The sequence below is a fragment of the Penicillium verrucosum genome (genome assembly GCF_028828655.1).
Source record: "Penicillium verrucosum strain IBT 35672 chromosome Unknown utg000001l_segment0_segment0, whole genome shotgun sequence".
Classification (NCBI taxonomy): Eukaryota; Fungi; Ascomycota; class Eurotiomycetes; order Eurotiales; family Aspergillaceae; genus Penicillium; species Penicillium verrucosum.
Window position 1 is genome coordinate 4,154,356 of NW_026643210.1, and position 24,117 is coordinate 4,178,472.

Here is a 24,117-nt window from a genome sequence, read left to right on the forward strand (position 1 = left end):
TAAACGGAAAATCCCAACATCGGAGACGTGCGGGGGTCAGAAGACCTGTAAACTAGCTCGGAGCTTAGTCAAGGCTGCAGGATTTCTGAGAAGTGCATGTACGATACATCATAAGCAAGCTCTTCTGATATGAACACGCGTCGAAAAGAAGCAACTGAGACAAATGATATGAAGTCGAACCTCCCGATGATCTGCGGGGCAGAGCTGGAGCAGACACCTAAGGCAGGAGCTTGACCTTTACTTCGGTCATCTTGCCCTAATTTGGCGGTGAACCTCGGAGGATTGAGGGCGGTGAGAAGCATATGAATACACTATCGTTCACCAAGCTCCTCCTTCGAATAGCCGCCCAGTGAGGATCCTCCTAAGTGATGTATTCTAGTTGAGTAAAGAGTTGCTTTCTAACCACCTAAAGACCAATTTTGAGAATTGAGTAAGGTTTTTGTAGTAGTAAATGCTGCAATTGGCGTTGGAACCAAGCCCCATGTTTGAAACCAGTCGAGGATATAGATAGACTCTGTCATAAAAGAAAGTAGACAGATATATCACTATGGAGTGAGTCGATGGGCCATGAATCACCTAGGCCGAGCAATAGTTGACTTAGTATCCAAGTGTCCACGGGTGTTAGGTCGTGTTAGGTTAGGTGGATGTCATGCCTGTTTTGTAAGGCGTTAATATATACCCACGTGACTGGAGTATCTGCGCGAACAATTTTTGGGAAGGGTCCGGGATGATCACTAACCCATCACACCCCATTTTTCACAGAATGGCTGCCAGAGAGCCATCCAGATACCTAACCAGGGCATTGCCCCGGGCCTCAGTGCCATCAATTCGCCCTCAAGGCTTTTTATCGCGCCGCAATGTCTCCGATGAAGCCCCGGCGAGGCGTCTGTCGGACCACCTGACCGAGCTGGAATCGGCGTCTTCTCTGTCAACGACTGTCCCAAACAGCGCAGCAGCATCGTTCGACCCGCTTGCACGAGCAGCTGCTCGCAAGAACCAGCTTCCCCGAGGCCGGTAAGTCTACTCCGACTACATCTCCAGTCATGCGCATCTGCAGACATGGAAACAACATGGAAAGGCATTCAATGAACAATAACTAACCCCAACCCCTTCATCTCAGATACCAATTCCGCTCCCCCAAATACAACCGTGGTCCTCTCCACCCTCACCAACCGCCGCCACCATCCCACCCCTCCTCCCGGCTGTTCGTCCCAGGTCCCTTCTCCGCGCCCCGAGCAGAGCAAACCTTCGACTCAACCGTCTCCCCCGACATCATGGCCCTGTGCTACGTGCACACACCACCAGGCTTCAAGCCTCCCCCAAAGTCTGCCCGTCTCCGCGACTGGGACGACAGCTCGCCCTACCACAAGAACCGTGTCCTCCGCGGACCCCGTGGCGGCGACGTCCTGCGTCTTCTCCGTAAGCCGATCAAGTTCAACAACATCCCGGAAGTCGAGCGCATCACAATCCACAGTTATGTCAAGAACGCCGCGGCGGAGAGGAACTCTTCTTGGTTGCACGTCGCTGGTATTGCTGTTCAGGCTATCTCCAACGTCCGCGTTGAGACTTTCAAGTCCAAGTCTAACGTTGCTCCTTGGGGTATTGCGTCGGGCCGTGACTCTGTCGCTGTTAAGGCTGAGCTGCGTGGCGAGAATATGTACCACTTCCTTGGTAAGCTGGTTGATGTCGTCTTGCCCCGTATCAAGGACTGGGAGGGTGTCAAGGGTTCCAGTGGTGATAGCAGTGGTAACATTACTTTCGGTCTGATTCCGGAGAATGTTGCTCTGTTCCCGGAACTTGAGATCAACTACGATATGTAAGTGTGCTCTGCGTTTATATTGTTGTGTCAAAAGGCTAACCCTGTTTCAATAGGTATCCTCCCAAGATGATCCCCGGTTGCCACATCACTCTCCACACTACCGCCAAAACTGACAAGGATGCACGACTCCTCTTGAGTGCCATGGGTATTCCTTTCTACGGCAAGATTGTGAACTAAATCGGGTTTACCTGGTGATTACTCTTGGTCTTTTATTATATCTCCTTTTGGATGGTCTTGTGATATCCAGCATGTAACTTTAGAGAAGACCTGCAATAATGGTCGTTGTGATTATTCGGAATCGTGTACTATCTTTGGCTTAAATTCAATCTACATTTACAGCGAACAACAGCACACAGGATGGTTAGAAAGCATCAACAGGAACATTTGCTCAGTTGTAGTATACCAACAAAAAAAGAAACACAGGGCCAAAATAAGTGACCAATAGACGGGAATTTCACCATCATACGTAAAATCATACATACATGTATCGCGGAGACACAGTTAAGAAAGATAAAGATAAAGATAATTACCGCTGATCATGCTACGATAGGTGCAGCCAGGAACTTGCACCGGAGCAGTTCATCAGCACTAGGCCGCTGCTCGTAGTCCAAGTGGAAAGTCATGTCGAGGAAATCCACAGCCTCCTGGCTCACATGGTCTGGCGCAGGAGGGCGAGCCTTGTTGCTGCCGATAGCGAAAATGGCTTGCAGCTGGCTGCAGTCCGGGAAGGGGTGGGCACCGATAAACATCTCGACGACGAGACAGCCTAAACTCCAAATATCGGCTTTCTTGGTGTGCGCGGTCTGTCGCACGACTTCGGGTGCCATCCAGTATACACTTCCTTGGAGGGATGTGCGGTGGATATGAGCGCCAGCGCTGCCGCCACTGGCGCGGGCGCCGAGGAGATGAGATGCTTCGACACGCTTAGAGATACCAAAATCGGAGATCTTAACGCCACCCTTGTTGTCAACCAGAATGTTGGCACCCTTGATATCACGGTGGATGATATCCTGGCCGTGGAGGTATGATAGACCGGCCAGAATTTGTCGAACGAAGTTCTTGACAAGTGGTTCTTGGAAGGTGTTGTATTGCTTCAGCATTGTAGCAATAGATCCACCAGGCACATACTCCAGGAAAATGTTGAGATATTGGTCGTCGGCGACGGTGCCAAGATATTGCACAATGTTCGGGTGGGACATGCCTTGCAGCAGTTCGATCTCGTGCTTAAGAGCATTGACCATGAGGTTCTTCCGCTGGTCGAACTCTGTTCCCTTGGTAGCAGATGGGATTTCAACCTGCTTAACAGCCATAAGCTCTCCAGTAATAGCATGAAGAGCCAGGTAAACGCTTCCGAAAGAACCCTCTCCGATTAGCGATCCCTTCATCCAGTTCTTTGCTGCAAAGTTATTTCCAGCCAGGAAGTCTACAAGGCCATCATCCTCCTCTTCGCCATCTTCGGCTACAATCATGCTCATTCGATCGTTAAAGGAACCGCCATCTGTGGCCGCGACACTGAGACTCTCAAAGCTCTGTCGCGACCCGCGCAATAGGTTTGGTTCATCGGAGCCACTCTCAAAGGAGACATATGACTTTCGGTTAGGCTCAGTGGGTGACTCTTCTTGAAGTGGATGAAGGGAACTAGATGCAATAGAATCCCGATACGAGGTTTGAGGTAGGTTGAACCTGGAAACTGAAATGGGTCGCGGGGCTCGTACTGCCTGTGCCACCCCAGGGCCTTGGAGCCATGCATCGGCAATGCTGGGTATTGGAGGTAATTGGGGCAATGGCGGTAGAGGAGGGGCATCTTTCATACTTGATGCAACGCTGTAGTTGCTCATGACACTCATACGACTTGCGGCACGACTCAAACGTTGAGATCTGCGCATGGTCTTCTCGATGTTTTCTCGATCATGACTGGGGAAGAATGATTGTAATTCATGAATAATCATCTCACTTGGAGGTCTCTGTCCGAAGAACGAACGGAGTTTAGCCACAGGATTGCGTTCACTGTTCGGTCCTTGCGATTCGTCGACACTAGAGTTGGATGGGCGATGTCTAGGGCCTAGCGGAGAAAGCGGCTGTTTAATATTATGCCAAGATTCGCCGGTAAGTTGCTGGATCTTGTGTTTCTGGCGTTGGTTGGAATTACTCAGAGCGTGCTGGTGGGTGGCCTGGCTTTCATCATATGCAAGCTGAGATGCACGACGAAGCTCGTCTTCATCGGGCTCGCCAGCATGAATCTTCCGTAGAATCAAGCGACCTCGCTCAGACTTGTTGAAGCCATCGCAGATCTCCATGAGCTCCGATTCGGTGAGCTTCCGGCAATTTGATTGTTCTGGGTCCAATCCGTCCAAAACATAAAAACAATAATTTCTGTATTGGTGTTCAGGAAGTTGCAGTTTCTTCAAGACACACAAAATAACTTCATCCGTTGTTCTGCAGTTCCGGACATCCAACACCTTGGTTTGTCCACCGGTGTGGATAACACGGATGACTGGGGAGTTCGACGGGAGAGGCCCCATCGTGAGACCATCAAGACTAGGATTTCGAGGATGGGAGCTCGGTCGACCTTCATTCGGAGTACCGGGATTTCGGCCAGAATTTGAGCCACCTGAAGATGGATGATTAAGGTAGTCCTTGCGCCATGGGCCTCTTTCGGAGTCACCGGCTGGTGGCGACGTAGGCTGAGACAGAGATTTGCTGTTTAGATAACCATCATCAGCCAGCTGAGATGTGCGTCGGTATGGTAGGCGGGAGTGAGTATGGCGGGAGGAATTTGAAAGTGCTGTGGCTTCGAGCGCAGCTAGGGTATTCTGTGTCGAAGATTAGCATAAAGTAGAAGATACGAGCAATATCACACAACCCACCATGTTTTTCTGTCGTGACGTTGTTCCGGATTTGTTTCTAAGTTGCTTGATAGCGATGAAGATGCGCACTCGGTCACCAACTTTCTTGATGCCCATCTCTTGCAGGATCTTTTGGTCGCATTCAAGCAAGTTATCCCCATTGAAATTGTTGGCTATAAATGATTAATGATATCCTAGGTGCGAAGTCGGGACGGCTGTGTGCATGCGTACCTTTGAATATCGACTCGTATTGCCCACATTTGATGCTGTGAAGCCAGGCGACCACTTGTCTCTCATCCCAGGCGCTGTAAATGGTTGGAATCAGCGCGGAATCTCGGGTCATTTTTCAAGAAGCCTTACCGGACTGATGCAAACTCATCTTGCCCCTCCGAGAGCTCCGACTTTGTTGGGCTAGCAAACCCCATGCCATCCTGAGCTCTTGTGGCCGTCGCGGGTCTTTGGGACGAATTGGGGTGATATGCGCTCGGTTGTTGGGATGAAGATGTACCCGTAGGTGCAGAATACTGCTTAGGAGCCAACATGGCTGAATCAGGTCAAGCGAATGACTCGTCGGGTTCACGTGCTGGTCGCTTGCGATTGATCGGCGCGGCGTTCTTTCCTCCACACTCTCGGGGGTCCTCCGTGTCAAGTTGAATGGGGGATCCGAAGAAAGATGCGGCGTCAAGTCAACACATAACCTCGGTTCCCTGATAGTTATTCAGTCAGCCGCATGTTCAAGGTCGGTTTTGAGTCTCTCAGCCCCCGCGGGGGAGTTGCTGAGGGGTCGGGAAAGAGAACAAGACAGTAAAGATGACCACAATGAGTAAGTATTGGAAGACACCGACCAGGATAAAACAATGGGTGATTCCAGCAGAGCGGGCAAAATCAAAATGAGTGACCTCAACGATGCAACTTACCGTCTGAGCTTTTTTTGGGGGGAAAGGTGTGAGATCGGGGCCACTTAGTGTGCTTTGGGATCGGGTTATCAAGATCACGACTCCCCACTTGGGAATGAAAAGGAGATTGACAGAGACGAAAGAAATCAGAACAAGGTCAAAGTTTTAAAAGATGAAGTTTGAAGTTTTAAGATATGAAACCTCCAGGGCTGGAACCTTGGAAACACCCGTGAACCGGGAGTTCTCTGACTAAGGTGGTACATGCAGCCCTGGAGGCCTAGGCGTCTCCAAGGGGGGGGACTAAGCCCAATATTGCTCCACGCGTTTTATCTCTGAGCTGTCTCACTACCCACTTTGGTTCTAAATATTCAAATAGTGAGTTATTGTATAATAGCTCTTATATGAGTTCACTTGTGTGTTTGTAGTCTTGAAGCAAATAACAATTTGGAAATTTGGGGCTCTGCATTTAACCATATGAGTTGGTCTATCCTACTGTCACTTTCTCTACTTTTAAGACCACGTACGGAGTACAATGTCTGTACTCAGAGAACTTTGATAAGGTTATGAGCTGTAGATTATAGTTTGCCATCCCTTGCCTGACAATATAGATCGACGGTGTCTCGACGGTGTCTCGACGTTGTTTCTGCCGATGTCTCCATATGTTGTATGTAGGTATCCACCTACAGAGTACTCCGTACATAACTAGTTGTCTACGCTTTTAGGGTTTGCGTCTGAGAAGCTATCTGAGAAAATATAAAGAACAACCTTGGGAATGAATTAAATGATAGTAATAAATCAAATAGAAATATGCTTATAAATGTTGATCAGTGGCTTTTACGTCTTTCATGGTCTGAAGACGAAGAGCTGCAAGTTCCCTACTCTGACATAGTGCTAGTGTGCTATCCTTTGATGGGTCTCATCGGCTTGTCTGATTCAGGACAACATCTTATAGTGGACCAGCCGCATAAACCAGTCGCAGTTTGCTTATACCCAGTGGTATCAACACTGGAGAAAAGCTAGGGTTAGCACCACCATCTTTTCGGCTACTATAGTTCTTCTGAGCTCAGGAAAGGTTTCAGATAGAGATCACCTTAACTTTCAGATTGGCTATTTGTTAGGCCAATTCTATACTGTATTCACTTTTCAATCCCACTTAAGCCCGACAACGGCGATAACACTAAAACGGAAAGGTGATACCAGCCCCCACCAGTGAAACACTGGCTCTGTGAGGTGAAACTGCCCAACTAAATTATAGGCTTGTCCTAGTTATATGGATCAATTTACTTCGTAGTAGTAACTATGCACTTCATCCCTAGTCGGAATGTATTGAACTCAATTAAAAAGCCATATTATCTCAATGGAGTAGAAAGCAAGACAGAATACGAAGTATATATTTCTACTCTCTCAGCTTCATACTATGCTTCAACACACTAAGAACCCCCATGTTGTTTTGCTTTTTATTATTTAACTATCTACTACTTTATACTCAATAGAAAAGGAAGCATAGACCTTATGAAGTATGTGTGGTTTCTACTATGTATGAATAAAGCAATAAAGCATTTAAACGGGAGCCCTACGGCCTTTACCTGAAGTCTTCCACAATACCAAGGTTGCTACAGACATAATAGCTATCATATCGATGCTCTATATGTACTTCCCAGCCCATTCTATTTACAATGGACAATCTGCAACCGAATGACACTCTCCGCACCAGTGGAGACCCGAGTGCATGCATACCCGGCCTGAGCACCAGCACCAACCACTAGGCTCATCTCCAACACATTTCAGACCCTAGATAAGGGGATCAGACCATTTTACATATGTAGAAGGGAAAAATATGAATCCCATGTGCTTGTATACTTGTTGAAGTCATATAACTCTATACAACACGTGACCGTCCCCTCACTGTGGGGGTTTTAGTCCAATTTCCCCGCTCAAACAGCCCGCAGCCTCAAATTCTTCCCCTCTCTAGTGCGCTCCCCCATTCCATCCCCAAAACCCCAAAAACGATGGAGGACGAAAAGTCAGCCAAATCTAAAAAGAAAGGTGCTACTCACCGAAAGTCTCTGTCGTGTGAATATTGCAGTCGATCTTTTGCTCGCTTAGAGCATCTCCAACGCCATCTCCGCACCCGTTGAGTAACCCCCTCTTGCTCCTGGCTCCTTGGAATTCGTCTAATGTAGGACAACAGATACAAAGGAGAAACCCTTTTCATGTGATATTTGCTCCAAGTCATTTGCTCGGAGGTAGGCTCCTATTGCGCTTAATCCCCGGAATAGAATACCAATCGCTTATCAATATAAATTTGCAGTGACCTTCTAGTGCGACATGAGCGATTAGTCCACCCTGCTGAAAGTGCAGCCAGTCGAGAACATCGGGTTCAGAATGGTCACGAAAACAACCATGAAATACCAATCCAGCCCAACCACATCCAACCTGCCCATCATGAGTCGCGCATGTTAGAGCTTGCAGATGCCATTCCAGTCCACACCCAAGTGCCTCCAACACCATCTGAAGTCCAGATTCAGACCCCATCAATTATAGATACACCTCACTTTAATCCCTCGTGGGGATATGATTTAAATCTTCTATCTCATGCCGCCAGCCATGTCGCTTTGGAAGGTCAACAGGAGAACCTAGAGTCCATGAGAAAACCACCACACTCAGCCGCCCCTATATCACAACCACTTCCTCATGTCCAGGAGAGGGCAATTGCCGATAATTATGGCGTAGAGCCCTCGATTCTCGATCTTACTGATCTTGGGGACCCTGTCCAGGATTTCACGGTTTTTCTGGAAAGTGTGGGTCTGTCGTCTGACTGGGACTCCGGCGTGTTCTCGTCGGTCGAGGAGCCCATGCTACCGCCAGGTATGACGATCGATTCAAAACCGCCCCGTGAGACGATATCAGCACGACTTGGCGGTGATATCATGAATGACCCGCGGGGACCCGCGGAAGACCACCCGTCCTTCTCGAATTTTGGATCTCGGCTGCCATCACTTCAACCGGAGTCGCACGAAATGGACGATCGTATTGGTCTTGCCGATGAGAGTACGCGACCAGCGTGGGACATCTCTAACGCAGATCGCCAAGCGTTCATTTCCAAACTGGAAGAGTTTTCGTATGTTCTTCCGAAAGGATTTGTTCCGCCATCGCGGCATGCCCTATCTCGGTTCTTCGCCGGATATATCAACGGATTGAACGAACATCTTCCGTTTATACATGTCCCTACGCTATCGGTTGCTAAAGCTTCCCCTGAACTTACGCTAGCGCTGGCAGCTGCTGGTTCACACTATCGGTTTGAAAACAGCCGTGGCATCGACCTTTTTCATGCAGCCAAGACAATTTTATTAGAGCGACTTCGTCGCCGAGACAGCAAGCAGGTGCCTCAGCCGTCATGGAACTACATATCCCCACAATCTGGGTTTCCTAACTCTCGCGGTTCATCGATGATTTCTAACACGACGAGCAGCCCTTTCCAACATCATCAGCAAATGCAAAATGCACCGCTCAGCGCATCAATATACACGCTGGATGACTCAGATGCTCATATGGAGGTGATCCGAACATTTTTGCTGCTGACTGTTTTCGCGTCCTGGGAACGACACCCAGAGCTCTTGCGGGAGATTCTCTCGCTCCAGAGTACTTTGGCGAGGCTTGTGCGTGAACATGGCTTGTCTGAACCACCTCCCACCCCAGACCCTATCAGCTGGGAGGAGTGGGTACGGAGAGAAGGCAACAGACGCACAAAGCTTATTGTGTACTGTTTCTTCAACCTCCACTCCATCATGTATAACATCCCTCCTTTGATTTTGAACGGGGAGTTGAAGTTGAACATGCCATGTTCTCACGAGCTCTGGAAAGCAAGCAATGCCCCACAGTGGCGCCGCGTTCATCGCACCAGGCATGGGACAGACGTGCCTTTCCAAGATGCCTTTTCCAGGCTCTTCCTGAAACCATCCATGTCAATTCCGTCGGCACCTATATCCCCCCTTGGAAACTATATCCTCATCCACGCCATCATCCAGCAGATCTTCTTTGCTCGACAGCTCTGTCTTTCCGCACCTCATATGCAGGGCACTAGTTTAAGACCTGACGATTTGAATGTACTGGACAATTCATTGAGTGCGTGGAAGGCTTTATGGAAGCGTACACCCGAATCCAGCATCGATCCCCAGAATCCGGCCGGTCCAATTGCATTCACTTCCACAGCTCTGTTGGGGCTCGCCTACATCCGTTTACATGTTGATTTGGGTCCCTGCCGTCACCTCATCACGCAAGACCCAGTCCAAATTGCAGCGGCTCTGACTGAGTCCCCTGCCATCGCACGTAGCCCACGGCTGATCATGGCGCTGCTTCACTCAGCCCATGCTCTTTCAATCCCAGTACGACTGGGGATTGACTTTGTGGCAAGGACACATTCGTTCTTCTGGAGCATTCAGCATTCGCTCTGCAGTCTGGAATGCGCTTTCCTCCTCAGTCGCTGGCTGCTTGCCATTCCTACAACGCAGTCTGAGCAGAGATTGTCGGAGCATGAGCGGAAGTTGCTCTTGTGGATCAAGAGCATGATGGATGAAACCGAAATGGCTGTTGATCCCCCTGGCGCACTGGATATGGAGTTCATGGCGAATCCTTACAAGGTGCGGCAGCTTAGTGTTGCGATTGTCCGAGTCTGGGCGCGGACTTTCAAGGGCAATACTAGCTGGGCGATTGTTGATTTGGTCGGCTCAAGCTTGGATGCGTATGCGGATCTTCTGGAATTCTAATTTGAGGGTTTTGGGGATCTGTCATTTGGGAGGTTGATCTTTGTTTTATTGAGTTGAAGAACCTCCGGGTGCGGCAAATGTCGGTGTGCCTCCATGGCACACGGAGATTGGGCTTCATGCTTGGCCCACAAAATTTTGGTACAAAGATACCAGTAACGTCTTTGCCAAGAAAAAAAAATTAATGGCATCTCTGAAATGGCCATACTAATGATCCTATGTTTTCTCTTTTGGATGTTGTCTCAGGGAGTTTTTTGTATATGGGGAACTGGGACATAAGGTTATTTGCGTTCAATGTTTGTTTGGTCTATATGTATTATGACTTCGTCACTTGCTTAGTGCTGTCTATACCCTACTGGTGTTTGTTGTGGACAATAGCAACTTCTTATCTTGTTTCATTTGGTCCTCCTTTTGTTTCTATTAGAACTTGCATATAGTGATGATCTCAAAAGTAACTCTGTTTTCCATTCTTGAGCTTGTTCTTTTTACCTAGTAGTCGAGTCTGGGTGGTACAACCTGGAAGGGAATGGCCCCTACATAGACAAAACAAAAAGGAGAGTGAAAGTATATGTCGTAGTCATATGTGTTTATCCATTTTGGTCATTACATCGTCTCTCATATGAAGGGCCGCGTTTTAATATCCCAAACGAGCACAATGTTTATGTCGAAGACTATTTGCCAGGCACCTTGTTGCGATTTCTAGTGACGCTTGCAGGCACGAACTTCAAAGCAGACATAGACCTTTCCAGCTCGTCAATGTCCATGTCATTTGATGGTTTCTTCTCGGGGATTGCTGTTGCCGGTGGGTTCGATTGAGACGCCGAGCTTCGGCGCCGCAACCTGCCCTCTAGAGTAGATGACGTTGAGATGCGTCGTCTGTGGCTGTTCATGGGTCGCAGCATAGATGTTTGAGCATCGATGCCATCATTAACAATGTAAAAGTTGTAACTCTGTAGGAAATATTAGTAACATAAGGGCGTTATTCGGAGCTGGAACCATACCCGGGGAAACATGTGCTTGTCGATAAGATGTAGTCGTCTTTTCTGTGGGGTTGAGCATTTCCGCTCGCAGTCTTCGATGAAACATCCGTACTATTGCTTTTGTTTAGTAAAGTGCGTATCAACCGATCTGGTAGGAAGCGGACTAGAGCTTACAGTCTTGTCTCCACGGGCTCGCCGCGCCGCAGCTAACGGGTCATGGTTCTCCTCGATGTGTATGTTGAGCAAATGACCAGTGGGGAAGTTCTTGCTGCATACTGAACAGCGGTTGACATGGGACTGAAGATAATGGACCTCGTAATCTTCGTAGGACGTGAACGAGAGTGTCTCGCGGTGAGGCGGTAAGGAGCAATGCATCACTTCGGGAAGGATATTGGTACCACTGTCGATGAGCTTGTTACGCTCAGGAGGAGGAGTTGTAGTATTCACTGCGAGTGATGATACTGATATTGTGTCATGATCGAGAGATGAAGATCTCGAGCGACTTCGAAATCGTTTCGACATGGTCTAATTCACCTTGCATATAGTCAATTGATAGGTCACCTTGGCGAGAGTACAAGAGGATAAGCGTACGGAGGAGGACAGTGACCATACGAGACAATTTCTTCCACTCTCCGCCTTCTCGGAATAGAATACATGAGGTTTTATACTCCGTATGTTTATAACTTTTTGGGGTCAGAAGAGGAGACGAGCGGTTAGGTTTCTAGTTAACTAGTTAGTTATACATGTAGTTCATACTGTAACTAGTTACTTGGATAACAATGTCTCTTTTACTTTCCCATTCAGGTTATTAGTTAGATAGTTACATAGTCTCTTACTTTAGTTAGGGTTTGGGCAACCTCAACAGTATATGTAGCAGTACTGACATCTCGTATAAACAGTTCATCAGATATGAACTTATTATAGTTAATCTTATTATAGTCTTGGAGGTTACATATGTAGTCCGAAAACATGGACAGACAGCTATAATACACTGTTAACATTGAATTCTACAACCTTCCGTATGATGTCGCCCGCCGAGCGATCTATAACACTGTGAGATTTATTTTTATTACATTCTCAGCATCTTGACCTTCATCTTCACCTTCTTTGACTTGGCGCATGTGTTATCAACTTGTCCCTTTGCGACTCTGTTGATTTGGAAATAAAACCCGTAATCCACATACGGGATACACGATACCTCCCGCCTTGGCAACACCAATCATAGCGGATAGTAGACCGAAACCGCATTCATGCAATCTCATACTCTCGGCTCTCATCCCCATCAGCGTGCTCCCCCATGTCTTTCACATACTGATGGCTCCTCCGCCGCTGATATTCCAAGCCATAGCCATCTGACCGGCGAGGTTGACGCTCGGTATTCCCGGGCTAACTTCCTGATGGCGCCCTGGTTCACGGATGCCTGGAAGTTAGTGCTTTCCCCTCGATTTCGGCTGGATTGTGAACATTGACCAGTGATGTGATACAGGACTGCCATAGAAGCTGAGAAGGAGCTTCTGCAATGCTTCTCGCAAGAACGGCGCACATTCGATGAATTCGAACATTTTCTCTCCGAGTCAGTGAGCCCCGCGCGCGCACGCCGAATCAAGGCTAACATAACATCTTTGCACATAGGTTCCGGACCTCTTCTCAAAATGCAATTCTCCTCGACTTCCATGCTGCTCGCGAGGCCGATGTGGAGACTCGTCTTTGGGATGCGCACTTGAAAGTGAACAATCGGTTTCGCAAGCAGTTGCTTCGCGTGAGTACCCCCACCGAGGCTTTGCGCAGGGGTGGATTCACTGACTGTGTCTATGTGTCAATTAGCTTCGCGAAGAATACGGCAAGAAAAAACCAGTTGAAAGGCGGAAACTCGAACGCCATTACCTCGATTTCATCAAGTCAAGCCAGCGGTTTTACCGAGGATACATCCAGCATTTGTCGTCGCGCTATGGGGGGATTGTGGAGTTGGAGAGAGTTGCGCGCAAGTTCAATTTTGAAAGTAAGACAAGCACACAATCCGCGCGCCGGGTTTCTAGACACGCTGACCCTCGGTTGTTTCTAGATCTTTCCGGCCAACCTCATATCAGGCCCACCAATGATGTCCGCGAGCTCATTCTCCAGTCATGCCATGGGACCCTTATCCGGCTGGGAGATCTTTCCCGCTATCGTGAATCGGAACTCGTCACCAAGGATCGCAACTGGGGCCCTGCCATCGGTTATTATGATCTGGCATCGGTGATCAACCCTGCATCGGGCGCATCTCAGAACCAATTGGCAATCATCGCTCTCGCGGATGGAAATCATCTTCGTGCTACCTACCATCTGTACAGAGCACTTTCAGCCCAAGAACCTCATCCTACTGCGAAGGGCAATCTGGAGATTGAACTCCGAAAAATCATGAGCGCCTGGGCTAAACGAGAGCTGATCCGCCCCGAAGATGCTGGTATCCCTGGAAGGGCCTTGACTCCGTGGTTTCTCTATCTTCACGCCAAATGTTACAAGGGAACCGACTTCCCAGAGCACGATGAGTTAGAGAGCGAAGTTCTTAGTCAACTAGCAGTTGAAATTAGAGAACGCTCACTAGAAGGGACACTTCAAAAGTTCTGTCTCGTCAATATCGCGGCCGAGGATTTTGCTAAGGTCCGGTCCATTGGTAAGAATTCAAAACAATATCATTGCTCGTCTCATGCATTTGCTTACCTATTTCTCTCAGATGAGTCTGTCTTGGAAGCACGCGTCTTTTTCCAACGCATCAATGTGAAGACATTTTTCACCTTATTGCAAATACTTTTAGTCGAACTAGAACGGACTGCTTCTTTTGAAGATCCCAACAGTAAAGACGCGATGCCGATCCCAGACAAGGTGTCTGTGGTTGCTCGCCGGATCCTGCCCGCGCTTCGCCATTACAGCTCCTGGCTACTTACAAATAGCCAGTCTTTGGTTGAGCAGAAAGAGGAAAAGGATTCGGCGCTCTCGATTCAAATCAAAGAGTTCTGGAAAATTTATGCCGGTACACTGAGCCTGCTCGCATCCTCGTTCGATGTGGTTAGCCTTCCCGAGATCGATTATCTATTGGAAGAAGACGAAGAAAGTCTTGGCTTTGCACCTCTGGATCAGGATGCCACTTCTCGTCGATACGTTGGAGGTGGACATCGGCCAAAGCCCCGGATGAACGATATTGGGATTGAAAGAAGTCACCCCAACATGGAAATGCTCTATCGGATTCGTGAATTCGTGATCGATGGACTCGATTTGGTTGTGAGAGGAGTACGTGAAAGACACTTAAGATACTATAAACAAGCAAGCAGATTACTAACCTCCTATAGAAAATTCCGGTGGCTCTTGTGGATAGTGAAGATAAGAAGACCTTTATCTATCAGGAAGAGGGTCTGCCTCCGCAGTTCTATTCCAGCCCCCATGGCCAGCATGCACTTTCGGCTGCGAGCATCGAGCGCGAGGATATCCCACAGACCGTTCAACATCCATACTCTGCTGCAGAGGCCCAAAGCCTGTTCGGCGGTTCCCAGTCTGCTTCGGCCTCTATGTCCGCCAACATGCATGAGATCGTTGAGGGCGTTGAGCGACTTGTTGACTCGGACACGTATGAAACCCCGCCCAATGACAAATTTGCTTTCATGAGTTCGGGGGAAATATCGACACCTACGCATGCCCCACCCAATGTCAATGTCAATGCATATCCGTTCCGTGAGGAAAACTCCCCACCACTCAGTACCCCAATCGCCCCTCCACCTGGGCTTGGCCCACCAGTCATGAACGCAGCCGAGCCTCTCAGAGTGCCATCGGGTCAGTCATACACTCCACGGCCTGCTATCCCCAGCCTACCCAGTATTTGGACACCACTGAGAGACACGCCCCCTCCACGAACGCCCCCTGGCCTTGGCCCACAACCTGGCCTTGGCCCACAACCTAACCAGCAAGCTCCATTGCATTCCATGGCTGTTGGGAATGTTATGCCCTCTCACCACTCACAGTCGCAAGATCAGCTAGCAAATGAGCTCATGCTCCGACAGCACCTGATGACCCAACCTCAGTTTTCAAACTCGATGGATGTTGGATCAATGCCCACGCCGTGGGTGTCGTCTAACGTGTCTCATGCTCGTCCCACCGCCAGCGGCTGGGATCATGGCCGAGCGACCTTCGGTGCATTCGAACTCCCGAGCCAGATGACGTCCAGCGGCCTGAGTCATCCCTCATGGGCTAATGACGCTTTCATTGCCAGCAGCCTCGCAGGGGCAACTCCCTACAGCTCCGGGATCGGAGGACGCAAGCCTGCAACACAGCTTGGATCAGTCGGCCAAACCCCACCTTGTGGCCAAGGAGGCTGATTCGAATATCCAAGCTCTCATTTTTCAGTTCTTCTATGTGCATATGCATATCACACTACCAGCCGGGCAAGCTGTCGGAATTTAATAGTGCAACTCGACCTCCAACTATCCTGGCGTGTACTGTGTTTGTCTATGAGTGTGACCGCCTGTGTACTGACTGCAATGCGATGCGACCTTGTTTGCATTGAGTCTACACATCCAGTCCTACTCTGACAGTATGCACCTTTACAACGACCAGACGAGATTGTATTACTGCTAGCCAGTTCACAAGTGACAGATCCCCGCACTGGTCCTCTAGTGGCGAGGATATTGTTTTCTTTATTTTCCAGAATGCAGGAACTGCCTCGGTCCTCGCTCTCCTCGCGATTTGTCTGGACGGATACGTGCGTTCAACACGCGACATGATCAATACGAGGATATGAAATGGGCAATCTGCCATCGGAGAAGACGCTTGTTTTGTTCTGTTTTCTGCCTTTTCTTCTTTTCATGCAACATGACCTGGAACCGCGTTATCCCCCATCAACCTTAGCCTTGTCTTGTCGTCTTTTCTTTCGTCGAGGAATTATGTCGCACGAACCTACGGTGATATCCAAAATGAGTATGACCCTGCAGATTGCTTGGGGTTCGTTGCTCTCTTGACACCGTCGTGGAAGTTGAAATTCAATTTTGCATTTTACATGCTTCTTTTCATAGTAGTTTCAGTTTAGGGGATGGGCTCTTTCATGCGAATCAATAGGTAGATCGCCCGAATATGTATGTTCATTCATCAAGTGGCCGTAACAAGAATAGCCATAAATAATTTGAAGGACAAAATTCTCAAGAAAGTATGGGTTTTGTTCGATTTTTTGAGGTCAGACAGTACGTTGAAGTCATCAAGTTTTAAGAAAAGGAAAAATTGGGTATAGAGGGTTGAATCATCCAAAGTCAAGTGGTGCTCATCCGGTTGTTGAACTGGATTATCGCACAAAATCTTCCAAAATTAGGTTGGTAGATGTGTTGAAGGTGTTTTGGTAGTCTATGCTTTTTCTTTCGTAGCCTACATTATAAACGCTTAAGAGCGAGAGTAGGTCTGCTTGGGGAAGGGGTAGCTGCGGGTTGAAAGTTGTTAGTGGGTATTCTTGTAATGTATTGCTTGGAGGAAAACTCACGAAGGTCCAAGCTCCTGGATGCTCTTGCTGGCGAGCCACTGGCCCATGTCGATGCTGTCATCGAGGGACTTGCCGGAGACGATACCAGCACAGAAACCACCGGCGAAGGCATCACTATAGGGGACAGAGGTTAGCATAAATTAGATGTGGGGTTGTTCGGATCAATATCACTCACCCAGCACCGTTGGTGTCGTTGATGGAGTCCTTGGAGACCTCGCGGACCTTGAACTCCTTCACCTCGACGGCACCGGTAGCAGAGCCGATGGCGACAATGGTGGGAAGAGTGCCCTGGGTGACAATGGCAACACGGGGACGTTGGGTGTTCTTCTTGGGGAGCTGAGCGAACTTCTTGGCGATCTCGGTGATATCCTCGGTGCCCCACTGGTGGCCCTCGGAGTAGGCAATAGCCTCAGTCTCGTTACAGAATGTGTAGTCGGTGTATGGCAGAACGCTATCCAACTGGTCCTTGAAGAACTGAGCAATGAAAGGAGCAGAGATGGAGAGCATGAAGGTCTGATGAAAATAAATAGATTAGACAAGAGGTCAAATGAATCAGAATGCAAATGATATACCTTGTTCTTAGCGGCAGCCTCCTCGCCAAGGGCGATGATAGCGGGCACGCAGACAGTCAGGTGGTAACCACCGACGTAGTAGAACTGGGCCTTCTCAACCAGAGACCAGATCTCGGGCTGCTTGAGGTGCTCAATCTTGTACTCGTTGGCAGCAGCGAGGTGGGTGCACATGCTGCGGTCGTGGCCAGTGATGACAACACCACACTTACCAGTGGGCTGGGTCTCATCGACACGGTACTCGGTGTGAACACCGGCCTCCTCGCAAGTCTGCTTGAGGACATCACCGAACTTGTCCTTACCGATACAACCGATGTAGACAACGGACTGCTCAGGCAGCATGTACTGAGAGGATTGTTAATATCCATATTGCAGATCACTAGAGTGTTTTTTTAATGCATACCTGAGCACCACGAGCGGTGTTCTGAGCGGCACCACCGGGGATCAGCTTGGCATCGCGGGCAAGCAGGTCCTCGTAGATACCCATGTGCTTGTCCTCAGCGAGGATAGCATCATTGGGCTTCAGCTCATACTTCTCCAGGAGAGCGGCATCGCTAAGGAATATTATCAGCATGAGGAACTTGGCATTATTTTACTTCAGGTTCATTCATACCCACGAGCCTGGATGTCTATTGTAAGTACGTTAGTATTTTATAAACATGTCCAGATGATATGATACTTCACATACCGAGGAGAGGGTTCTCCAGACACAGAAGAGGGTAACCTTGAGGAGCAGCCATTGTGATATGATTAATTGAGGATGAGAATGGAATTGAAGTAAAAAGGTGGGAGGAGGGAGGGATATGGAGGAGATAGAGGGGTTGGCAGAAAAGAGCGGACTGCGAATCCCCGGTCCACCGGTAACAGCCGAACGACCTTGGGAGCTCAAGTGCTGCTTCTATTCACCCCAAGCTTTTTGATCATATTATAATCCACCAAAATGGCCGGCCATGCTATGGAAATTCCCCAGATTATCCAATCTGCGAGCATCAATCACAATCCTGACCCAGTTCATGACCTCAACCCAGCCACTACAGCTTCAGAGAAACAACCCGTCGTTGTAGGCCCAGACTCCGAAACAAACAGCATTGCCTCCGACATTGTCCACCCAAGCCGAGTAATTCGACCGGTCCACCGGCGACAGACTCTTCCTCCTCTTCCGGACCTACGCTTCGAGCAAAGCTATCTGGCCAGCATTAAGGATGCCGACACCTGGGGACGAGTGGCGTGGATTACTACTAGGGATCAGGTATGCAGTGCCGCGATTCATTTAATCCCCCTAGGGTGTCAAGAACAATATATTTGGCAATACCGGCCTAACACATCAATCTTTTCCCTTCTAGGTACTTCTCCCTCTGATCCAAGGAACCGTTTGGACACTCGCGCTCTCCGGCTGGCGCTTCTGGAATCGCAATGCCTCAGTTAGCGGGCACACCCTCGGCAGTCGTGTTCGTAGATGGTGGTACGAAGTGAACAACTGGCATCTACCGCAAATTGGCTCGACCAGGGACCCTAAACTAGCGTCACAGGTTGAAGATGTGAGTATCTGCTTCCTCAATCACTGATTCCCCATCTGATCTCGACCAGAAGTGGAGACACTGACGCTCGAGGAGTTTTTGCAGTTTTACACAGCCCAGTTCTCCAATGCAGGCTCTGACTGAGGTCGTCTCTGCATTGGATACGACCTGTTAGTAGTTTAATTCAGAGGTCTGGTGACTGGCTTCTGTGTACACTGTATTGCTTGCATTTTTGGCGTTTGCGCTATTGGAAGCGCCTGCTGTTGTTGATTCCCATTTGTATTTCTTATATCCCTCGACTCTACTACAAAGTAGATTATCCTATCTCTTGCCATATACCTGATACCGGGCAGACCTCACGGGGTGCCGCGTGAGAATACAACATTTGCGTAGTTGGCACAACTCCGTATAGATCTCGAGTACATGTCATATCTACTGTGTAACTATTGAACTTGTTGCTTATGAGAAAGACAATGTTTTGGTACCTCCATTCCATTACTTCGTATTCCGTTAGTGCCAATATCCATGGCTCGATAGAAGTACAATTGCAATCCAAAAAGATCTATCTAGCAACATTTCGTAGAATGTATATTCCCAGTCTCTTTCTAGTCTGACTGAAGCAAGCGGAAACGCCTAGGCTGAGGCGAATCCGAATTTATAGTCAAACGATTCAAGTTTGATTCACACCGTTCGAAGAAACAGATGGCGCAGCTACGGCTGCTGCAGGATTAGTCGGGACTTGGGGTATCGGAGCAGAAGGGTGTGAAGGTGCAATTGTGGTCAGGTCCTGCTGCACACCCAACTCTGATTGATGGGGGAGGGTCGTCGGCGGTGGTTTGGCGGAGGAAGCTGCTGCAGCTTCTCCGGCATCCTTCATTTCGATATCTTCCGCAGGTGGTGATTTTTCAATCTCGACCTCCGGATTGCTAGATGCATCTCCCTTACCATATCTAAGTTGCACAACAAGGCTTTCTGGCTCCTCATTGCCGGTTGACTCATCTGCGCTTGCTTCTTCCTCTTCGTTGTCGGCTTCCAAATCGTGCTCCAGATCGTCTTCAGCGCCTCGCCATTCGTTGCCGCTTTCATTCGCGCTTGAATGGACTTCAGATGCATCCTCCAAATCATCGGCGTCGTATCCAGAGTATCCGTTGGGGTGGGTCGAAGTCCGAGCCCTCTGCGGTCTGCTTACTTCTTCTTCCTCATCTTCATCGAACTCTTCGTCATCGGTTCCATTGCGTTGACCAGTCAACAGAGCCTCGCCATAGAGACCACCGGCGCGAGATCGAATCTGCCTCCCGCTTGCCGTGAATCGAGTGCGTCTAGACTGTGTGGAAGCTTCCGTAGGAACCGCATTTCTAGTAGAACGACGGGTGGAAGGCTCATCGTCAGAAAAGATGTCTTCGTCGTCCGAGTATGTGTATTTCAGTTTCTTGCCGCGTGTACGACCTTCATACATGGAGAACCCAGGATCCGGACGAACGAAGGCAGCCTTTCGTGCGAGACGATATTCGCGGCGTCTCCGTTTCTAGAAATTTATTAGCAAAATCCAATGTACTCTCAAGGTTGATAATCACCTCTTCTGATGCCTCAAATCGAGGGATCGAAGCGCGAATTCTTTCGCTAAGCTTCTTCGAGTTTGTGCCTTTTTCGCCCTCAAGTTTCTCCACGACGGCCTCCAGCTCGGGAATACTCCCCGCGATGCTCCACCAAGTGTTGTGCTTAAGAGCCGGGTTACTTTCGCGGTAGAGACGGAAATTTGTATCATCGTGCCCTTCGATAAGCCAATAACGACGTTTCAGGTTATCCCGCCCCCAGGGTTGGACAGACAATGGTTGATTGAGATCATCATCGTGACGCGCCTGCTTGTAGGATTCTTTAATCTTCGCCTGGACCGCTTCGGACGACGAAAGTGACCACAGTATCAATACCTTCAATAAACGCAACTAAGATGAGACATATCAGAATCATAAATCGGGTGCTGTGGAAGGTCTTAAGAACATACACGTTCCACGGGGGACATGGTCGCAAAACTGCCACCCCCATGAAGGGGTTTTTGCCTTCCCATTCTTTTGGCCACTGCGACTGATGTGTATGGATTGCTTCTTCCAGGGGACGGGTGAAGTGGTTTCGTCTGCATTTCAGAAATTACATTAGCACTTAACTTGATAACTGATAGCGTGGGAGTGGAAAGCGCGCGCGTCTTTAAGCACTCCGCACGGTATCGGGCGACGGGTGGCGACCATACTCGACTTCCTTCTTGCGATTTAGAACAAGCCCAAGCAATGCGCATAGAAGTCTTTCAATATCTTCGCCGGGGGAAGACTCCTCAATCCCCTTCTCGATATCCTGTGGGCCGTAGTGTGGCACTCCTTTGGGGAACACTTCATGGAAACGCGCGCGGAACGCGACGATGAACTAAAGATTGCGATAACTCAGCAAGGGTGTCCTGTTGTTGGCCAAACGCGTCATATACATGTCCGTAAATCAAGCAATGCGCAAAATCTTCGTGCGAGGTGAACTCACCGCAATATCGGGGTTGTCGGCCACGACGTATTCATGCGGAGGTGACGGTTCCCGTTTCGGTGGCGGCGTCTCAGATTCCTTCTTGAAGTACTTTGCGATACCAGTCGGGTGGTCAATCGCCATAGTATCTTCGTCGTCCGTCGGAGGTGCCGATGATAACGATGAAAGTTCTGAATCTGAAGGCATGGTGGAGGTGATGGGGGTAGGTGTTGAAGGAAGAAGAAGTAAGTTGCGCGCAATCGAGCGTCACGTCTGCACCGAGCTTGCGCCCGAAGGGCAATTATTTAAAAGATTCCAGACACAACTGCTCCCTTTGTTCGTACGTTTTTTTTTTTTGGTTTTGGTTTTTTTTACTGGAGCTTCTTGCAGTATTCTAGAAGAGCATGATTCAAACAAATGAGACAATTGGCATGAAAGCGGCTTGGAATTTGCAAATTTATGTATAGAGATAGAGTTCAAGAGAGCCAGCGAGGACTGATGAAGCTCTATTTGGTATTTTCAAAAAAAGGAATTCAGCCAAAGAGATGCAATGGCCTAATGAGAAATGGATGCAACTGGTTGAGACGACTTTACATATCTCTTGCTTTCATACTGGAAGTACGCGACGAGCTCTGTCAACGCGTTTGATATTGACATCTGTAAATGTTTGAGAGGCAAGAATGGCCCAAGCCAGTTTAGGTCTCCTTTCATTGACAATGTCATCACATCAAACCCATAGCTAAAATAGCTCAAAGTATGGAGTACACAGACACGGCTGTTCCGAGGTCTTAGGAAGAGAAGTAACACTCCAAAACGAGAAGTCTTGGCGATATCGGGTCTTGGCAATCACGTGGGTAGTGATGACATAACTTGCCCTCCCAAAATCTACAGGGCTTGCATAGAAAGAGGCTCTTCAGACATAAATAAAGATTATATGGAGATTTTTAGAGTGAACAGTATTTTCGAATACTTCATTTAATTTATTAGAACAATTAGTATCTATAAACATCAAAAAGCCCAAGGATTAAGGGCCTATTCTGTAAATGCCTGTGTTGCTGTAGTTCAAGCCAATTCAAGTAAGCGACCATGCGCTATACCCGATTGGGTTAGATTAGCGACCGCACCCTAAAGCCCACACAAGTCCCCGTGTCCGATGATTTCTCAACTCGTCAACGACAAGCCTATTTCACTTCGAGGTACGCTTACCACTTTCCCACGACACTTCTGTCCGGCTTCCATACTAACACAGGATCCTCGTATAGACAGTCGCCATGGGTCGTGTCATCCGCAACCAGAGGAAGGGCCGTGGCTCCATTTTCAGTGAGTGCGACCGCAAATCATTCCAGCACGAAATTTTGAGGCTGCGCACCCCGAGCAGCGAGGAGGAAATAGAGGAGGCCATTGGAAACCCACACAGATTCGCAAGGAGATTGGAGTGCTGATATCGAATTTTTTTTTCTCTACTTTACAGCGGCCAACACCCGCCTGAACAAGGCCCCTGCCCAATTCCGGACCCTCGATTTCGCTGAGGCTCACGGTTACACCCGTGGTGTCGTCAAGGAGATCATCCACGATGCCGGCCGTGGTGCTCCCCTCGCCAAGGTCCAGTTCCGTCACCCCTACAAGTTCAAGATGATCACCGAGACTTTCATCGCCAACGAGGGCATGTACACCGGCCAGTTCATCTACGCCGGTAAGAACGCTGCCCTGACCGTCGGCAACGTCCTTCCCCTCTCCTCTATGCCCGAGGGTACCGTCGTTACCAACGTCGAGGAGAAGTCTGGTGACCGTGGTTCGCTTGGCCGTACCTCCGGTAACTACGTTACCGTTATTGGCCACAACCCCGAGGATGGCAAGACCCGTGTCAAGCTCCCCTCCGGTGCCAAGAAGGTCATCAAGAACACCGCCCGCGGTATGGTTGGTATCGTTGCCGGTGGTGGCCGTACCGACAAGCCTTTGCTCAAGGCCGGTCGTGCCAAGCACAAGTTCGCCGTCAAGCGCAACTCTTGGCCCAAGACTCGTGGTGTTGCCATGAACCCCGTCGATCACGTAAGTTTCAGTCCATACACAGACCGGATAACATCCAGGACCGCAATTTCTAACATCTCCCTCTACAGCCCCACGGTGGTGGTAACCACCAGCACATCGGTAAGGCCTCGACCATCTCCCGCTACGCTACCCAGGGTCAAAAGGCTGGTCTCATTGCCGCCCGCAGAACTGGTCTGCTCCGCGGTACCCAGAAGACCAAGGATTAAGGGTGCTTTTTCTTGGAGTTATTCTTGTGACGGGTTGAAAATGGAATTCTGCTATGAGACAAATGTACTTAGGCGCCTGCGGATGAGCGTCTCGTGCGCCCTTAGCGAATTAAGGTTGTGGACACCATCCTTTTTCTTGTCGAACAAATTAAAGGGTGATGGAAAGAGGTCCGGGGTTGGCCTCTACAGGGCAGAAACGAAATCAAAAGGCCCTTCGGGCTGTGGAATGATACACCTTTAAATTTTTACTCGTTCTTGTCCATCACCCTAGTAGATACTACAGTCTGCCGTAATTCATCGGCATATATGCTGTACTGCATTATCATTGTCGCCATGGCCTGTTGTCGATGCTATGCGGCAGTGAAGCCCAAAGCTTTCTTCCTACAAATAGTTCCAAGATCAACTCCAAGACATGGGTGTATGTATCCGGTCCCTTTGATGTTGACTAGATGTATATATGAACCTATGTAGCCCAT

The 24,117-nt window shown here is 48.9% G+C and overlaps 10 protein-coding genes across 10 annotated transcripts; 5 read left to right on the top strand and 5 right to left on the bottom strand.

Moving 5' to 3' along the window:
• Positions 1-727: 727 nt before the first annotated feature.
• Positions 728-2,170, top strand: N7516_001554 (mitochondrial 54S ribosomal protein uL5m; the record flags this gene model as incomplete). Its single annotated transcript, XM_057214276.1, has 3 exons — positions 728-1,014; positions 1,121-1,816; positions 1,873-2,170. 3 exons carry the CDS (start codon positions 728-730, stop codon positions 1,994-1,996), a joined length of 1,107 nt encoding a protein of 368 aa, XP_057076159.1. The 3' UTR covers positions 1,997-2,170.
• A 185-nt stretch (positions 2,171-2,355) lies between these two features.
• On the bottom strand, positions 2,356-5,207 carry N7516_001555 (STE11 family mitogen-activated protein kinase kinase kinase; the record flags this gene model as incomplete). Its single annotated transcript, XM_057214277.1, has 4 exons — positions 2,356-4,632; positions 4,687-4,838; positions 4,897-4,970; positions 5,026-5,207. The coding sequence occupies 4 exons, from the start codon at positions 5,205-5,207 to the stop codon at positions 2,356-2,358; spliced, it is 2,685 nt and encodes an 894-aa protein (XP_057076160.1).
• Positions 5,208-7,570: 2,363 nt separating this feature from the next.
• On the top strand, positions 7,571-10,327 carry N7516_001556 (C2H2-type zinc finger protein; the record flags this gene model as incomplete). The annotated part of the gene is made up of 3 exons (XM_057214278.1): positions 7,571-7,694; positions 7,753-7,807; positions 7,873-10,327. The coding sequence occupies 3 exons, from the start codon at positions 7,571-7,573 to the stop codon at positions 10,325-10,327; spliced, it is 2,634 nt and encodes an 877-aa protein (XP_057076161.1).
• A 668-nt stretch (positions 10,328-10,995) lies between these two features.
• On the bottom strand, positions 10,996-11,826 carry N7516_001557 (uncharacterized protein; the record flags this gene model as incomplete). Its single annotated transcript, XM_057214279.1, has 3 exons — positions 10,996-11,274; positions 11,326-11,415; positions 11,479-11,826. The coding sequence occupies 3 exons, from the start codon at positions 11,824-11,826 to the stop codon at positions 10,996-10,998; spliced, it is 717 nt and encodes a 238-aa protein (XP_057076162.1).
• A 728-nt stretch (positions 11,827-12,554) lies between these two features.
• On the top strand, positions 12,555-15,650 carry N7516_001558 (uncharacterized protein; the record flags this gene model as incomplete). The annotated part of the gene is made up of 7 exons (XM_057214280.1): positions 12,555-12,730; positions 12,791-12,877; positions 12,937-13,063; positions 13,129-13,303; positions 13,367-13,957; positions 14,018-14,571; positions 14,631-15,650. The coding sequence occupies 7 exons, from the start codon at positions 12,555-12,557 to the stop codon at positions 15,648-15,650; spliced, it is 2,730 nt and encodes a 909-aa protein (XP_057076163.1).
• Positions 15,651-16,390: 740 nt separating this feature from the next.
• On the bottom strand, positions 16,391-18,167 carry N7516_001559 (adenosine kinase). Its single transcript, XM_057214281.1, has 7 exons — positions 18,056-18,167; positions 17,981-17,996; positions 17,771-17,921; positions 17,371-17,712; positions 16,974-17,311; positions 16,799-16,912; positions 16,391-16,738 (listed from the first exon to the last, which is right to left on the bottom strand). The coding sequence occupies exons 1-7, from the start codon at positions 18,105-18,107 to the stop codon at positions 16,702-16,704; spliced, it is 1,050 nt and encodes a 349-aa protein (XP_057076164.1). The 5' UTR covers positions 18,108-18,167; the 3' UTR covers positions 16,391-16,701.
• Positions 18,168-18,307: 140 nt separating this feature from the next.
• N7516_001560 (DUF1770 domain-containing protein) lies at positions 18,308-18,932 on the top strand (the record flags this gene model as incomplete). Its single annotated transcript, XM_057214282.1, has 2 exons — positions 18,308-18,616; positions 18,711-18,932. 2 exons carry the CDS (start codon positions 18,308-18,310, stop codon positions 18,930-18,932), a joined length of 531 nt encoding a protein of 176 aa, XP_057076165.1.
• Positions 18,933-19,554: 622 nt separating this feature from the next.
• N7516_001561 (uncharacterized protein) lies at positions 19,555-20,904 on the bottom strand (the record flags this gene model as incomplete). Its single annotated transcript, XM_057214283.1, has 3 exons — positions 19,555-20,409; positions 20,459-20,827; positions 20,887-20,904. 3 exons carry the CDS (start codon positions 20,902-20,904, stop codon positions 19,555-19,557), a joined length of 1,242 nt encoding a protein of 413 aa, XP_057076166.1.
• Positions 20,905-21,086: 182 nt separating this feature from the next.
• On the bottom strand, positions 21,087-21,593 carry N7516_001562 (uncharacterized protein; the record flags this gene model as incomplete). The annotated part of the gene is made up of 2 exons (XM_057214284.1): positions 21,087-21,299; positions 21,408-21,593. 2 exons carry the CDS (start codon positions 21,591-21,593, stop codon positions 21,087-21,089), a joined length of 399 nt encoding a protein of 132 aa, XP_057076167.1.
• Positions 21,594-22,539: 946 nt separating this feature from the next.
• N7516_001563 (60S ribosomal uL2 domain-containing protein) lies at positions 22,540-23,889 on the top strand (the record flags this gene model as incomplete). The annotated part of the gene is made up of 4 exons (XM_057214285.1): positions 22,540-22,582; positions 22,653-22,706; positions 22,858-23,435; positions 23,504-23,889. The coding sequence occupies 4 exons, from the start codon at positions 22,540-22,542 to the stop codon at positions 23,639-23,641; spliced, it is 813 nt and encodes a 270-aa protein (XP_057076168.1). The 3' UTR covers positions 23,642-23,889.
• Between the last annotated feature and the right edge of the window lie 228 nt (positions 23,890-24,117).

What these genes read in the sequence shown, in the direction of transcription:
- N7516_001559 (XM_057214281.1), bottom strand. Translation starts at nt 18,107, where the DNA reads ATGGCTGCTCCTCAAGGTTACCCTCTTCTGTGTCTGGAGAACCCTCTC. An exon ending in AACGACACCAACGGTGCTGG is followed by an intron (nt 16,913 to 16,973) that starts GTGAGTGATATT and finishes TGTCCCCTATAG; the next exon opens with TGATGCCTTCGCCGGTGGTT. An exon ending in ATCCAGGAGCTTGGACCTTC is followed by an intron (nt 16,739 to 16,798) that starts GTGAGTTTTCCT and finishes TTCAACCCGCAG; the next exon opens with CTACCCCTTCCCCAAGCAGA.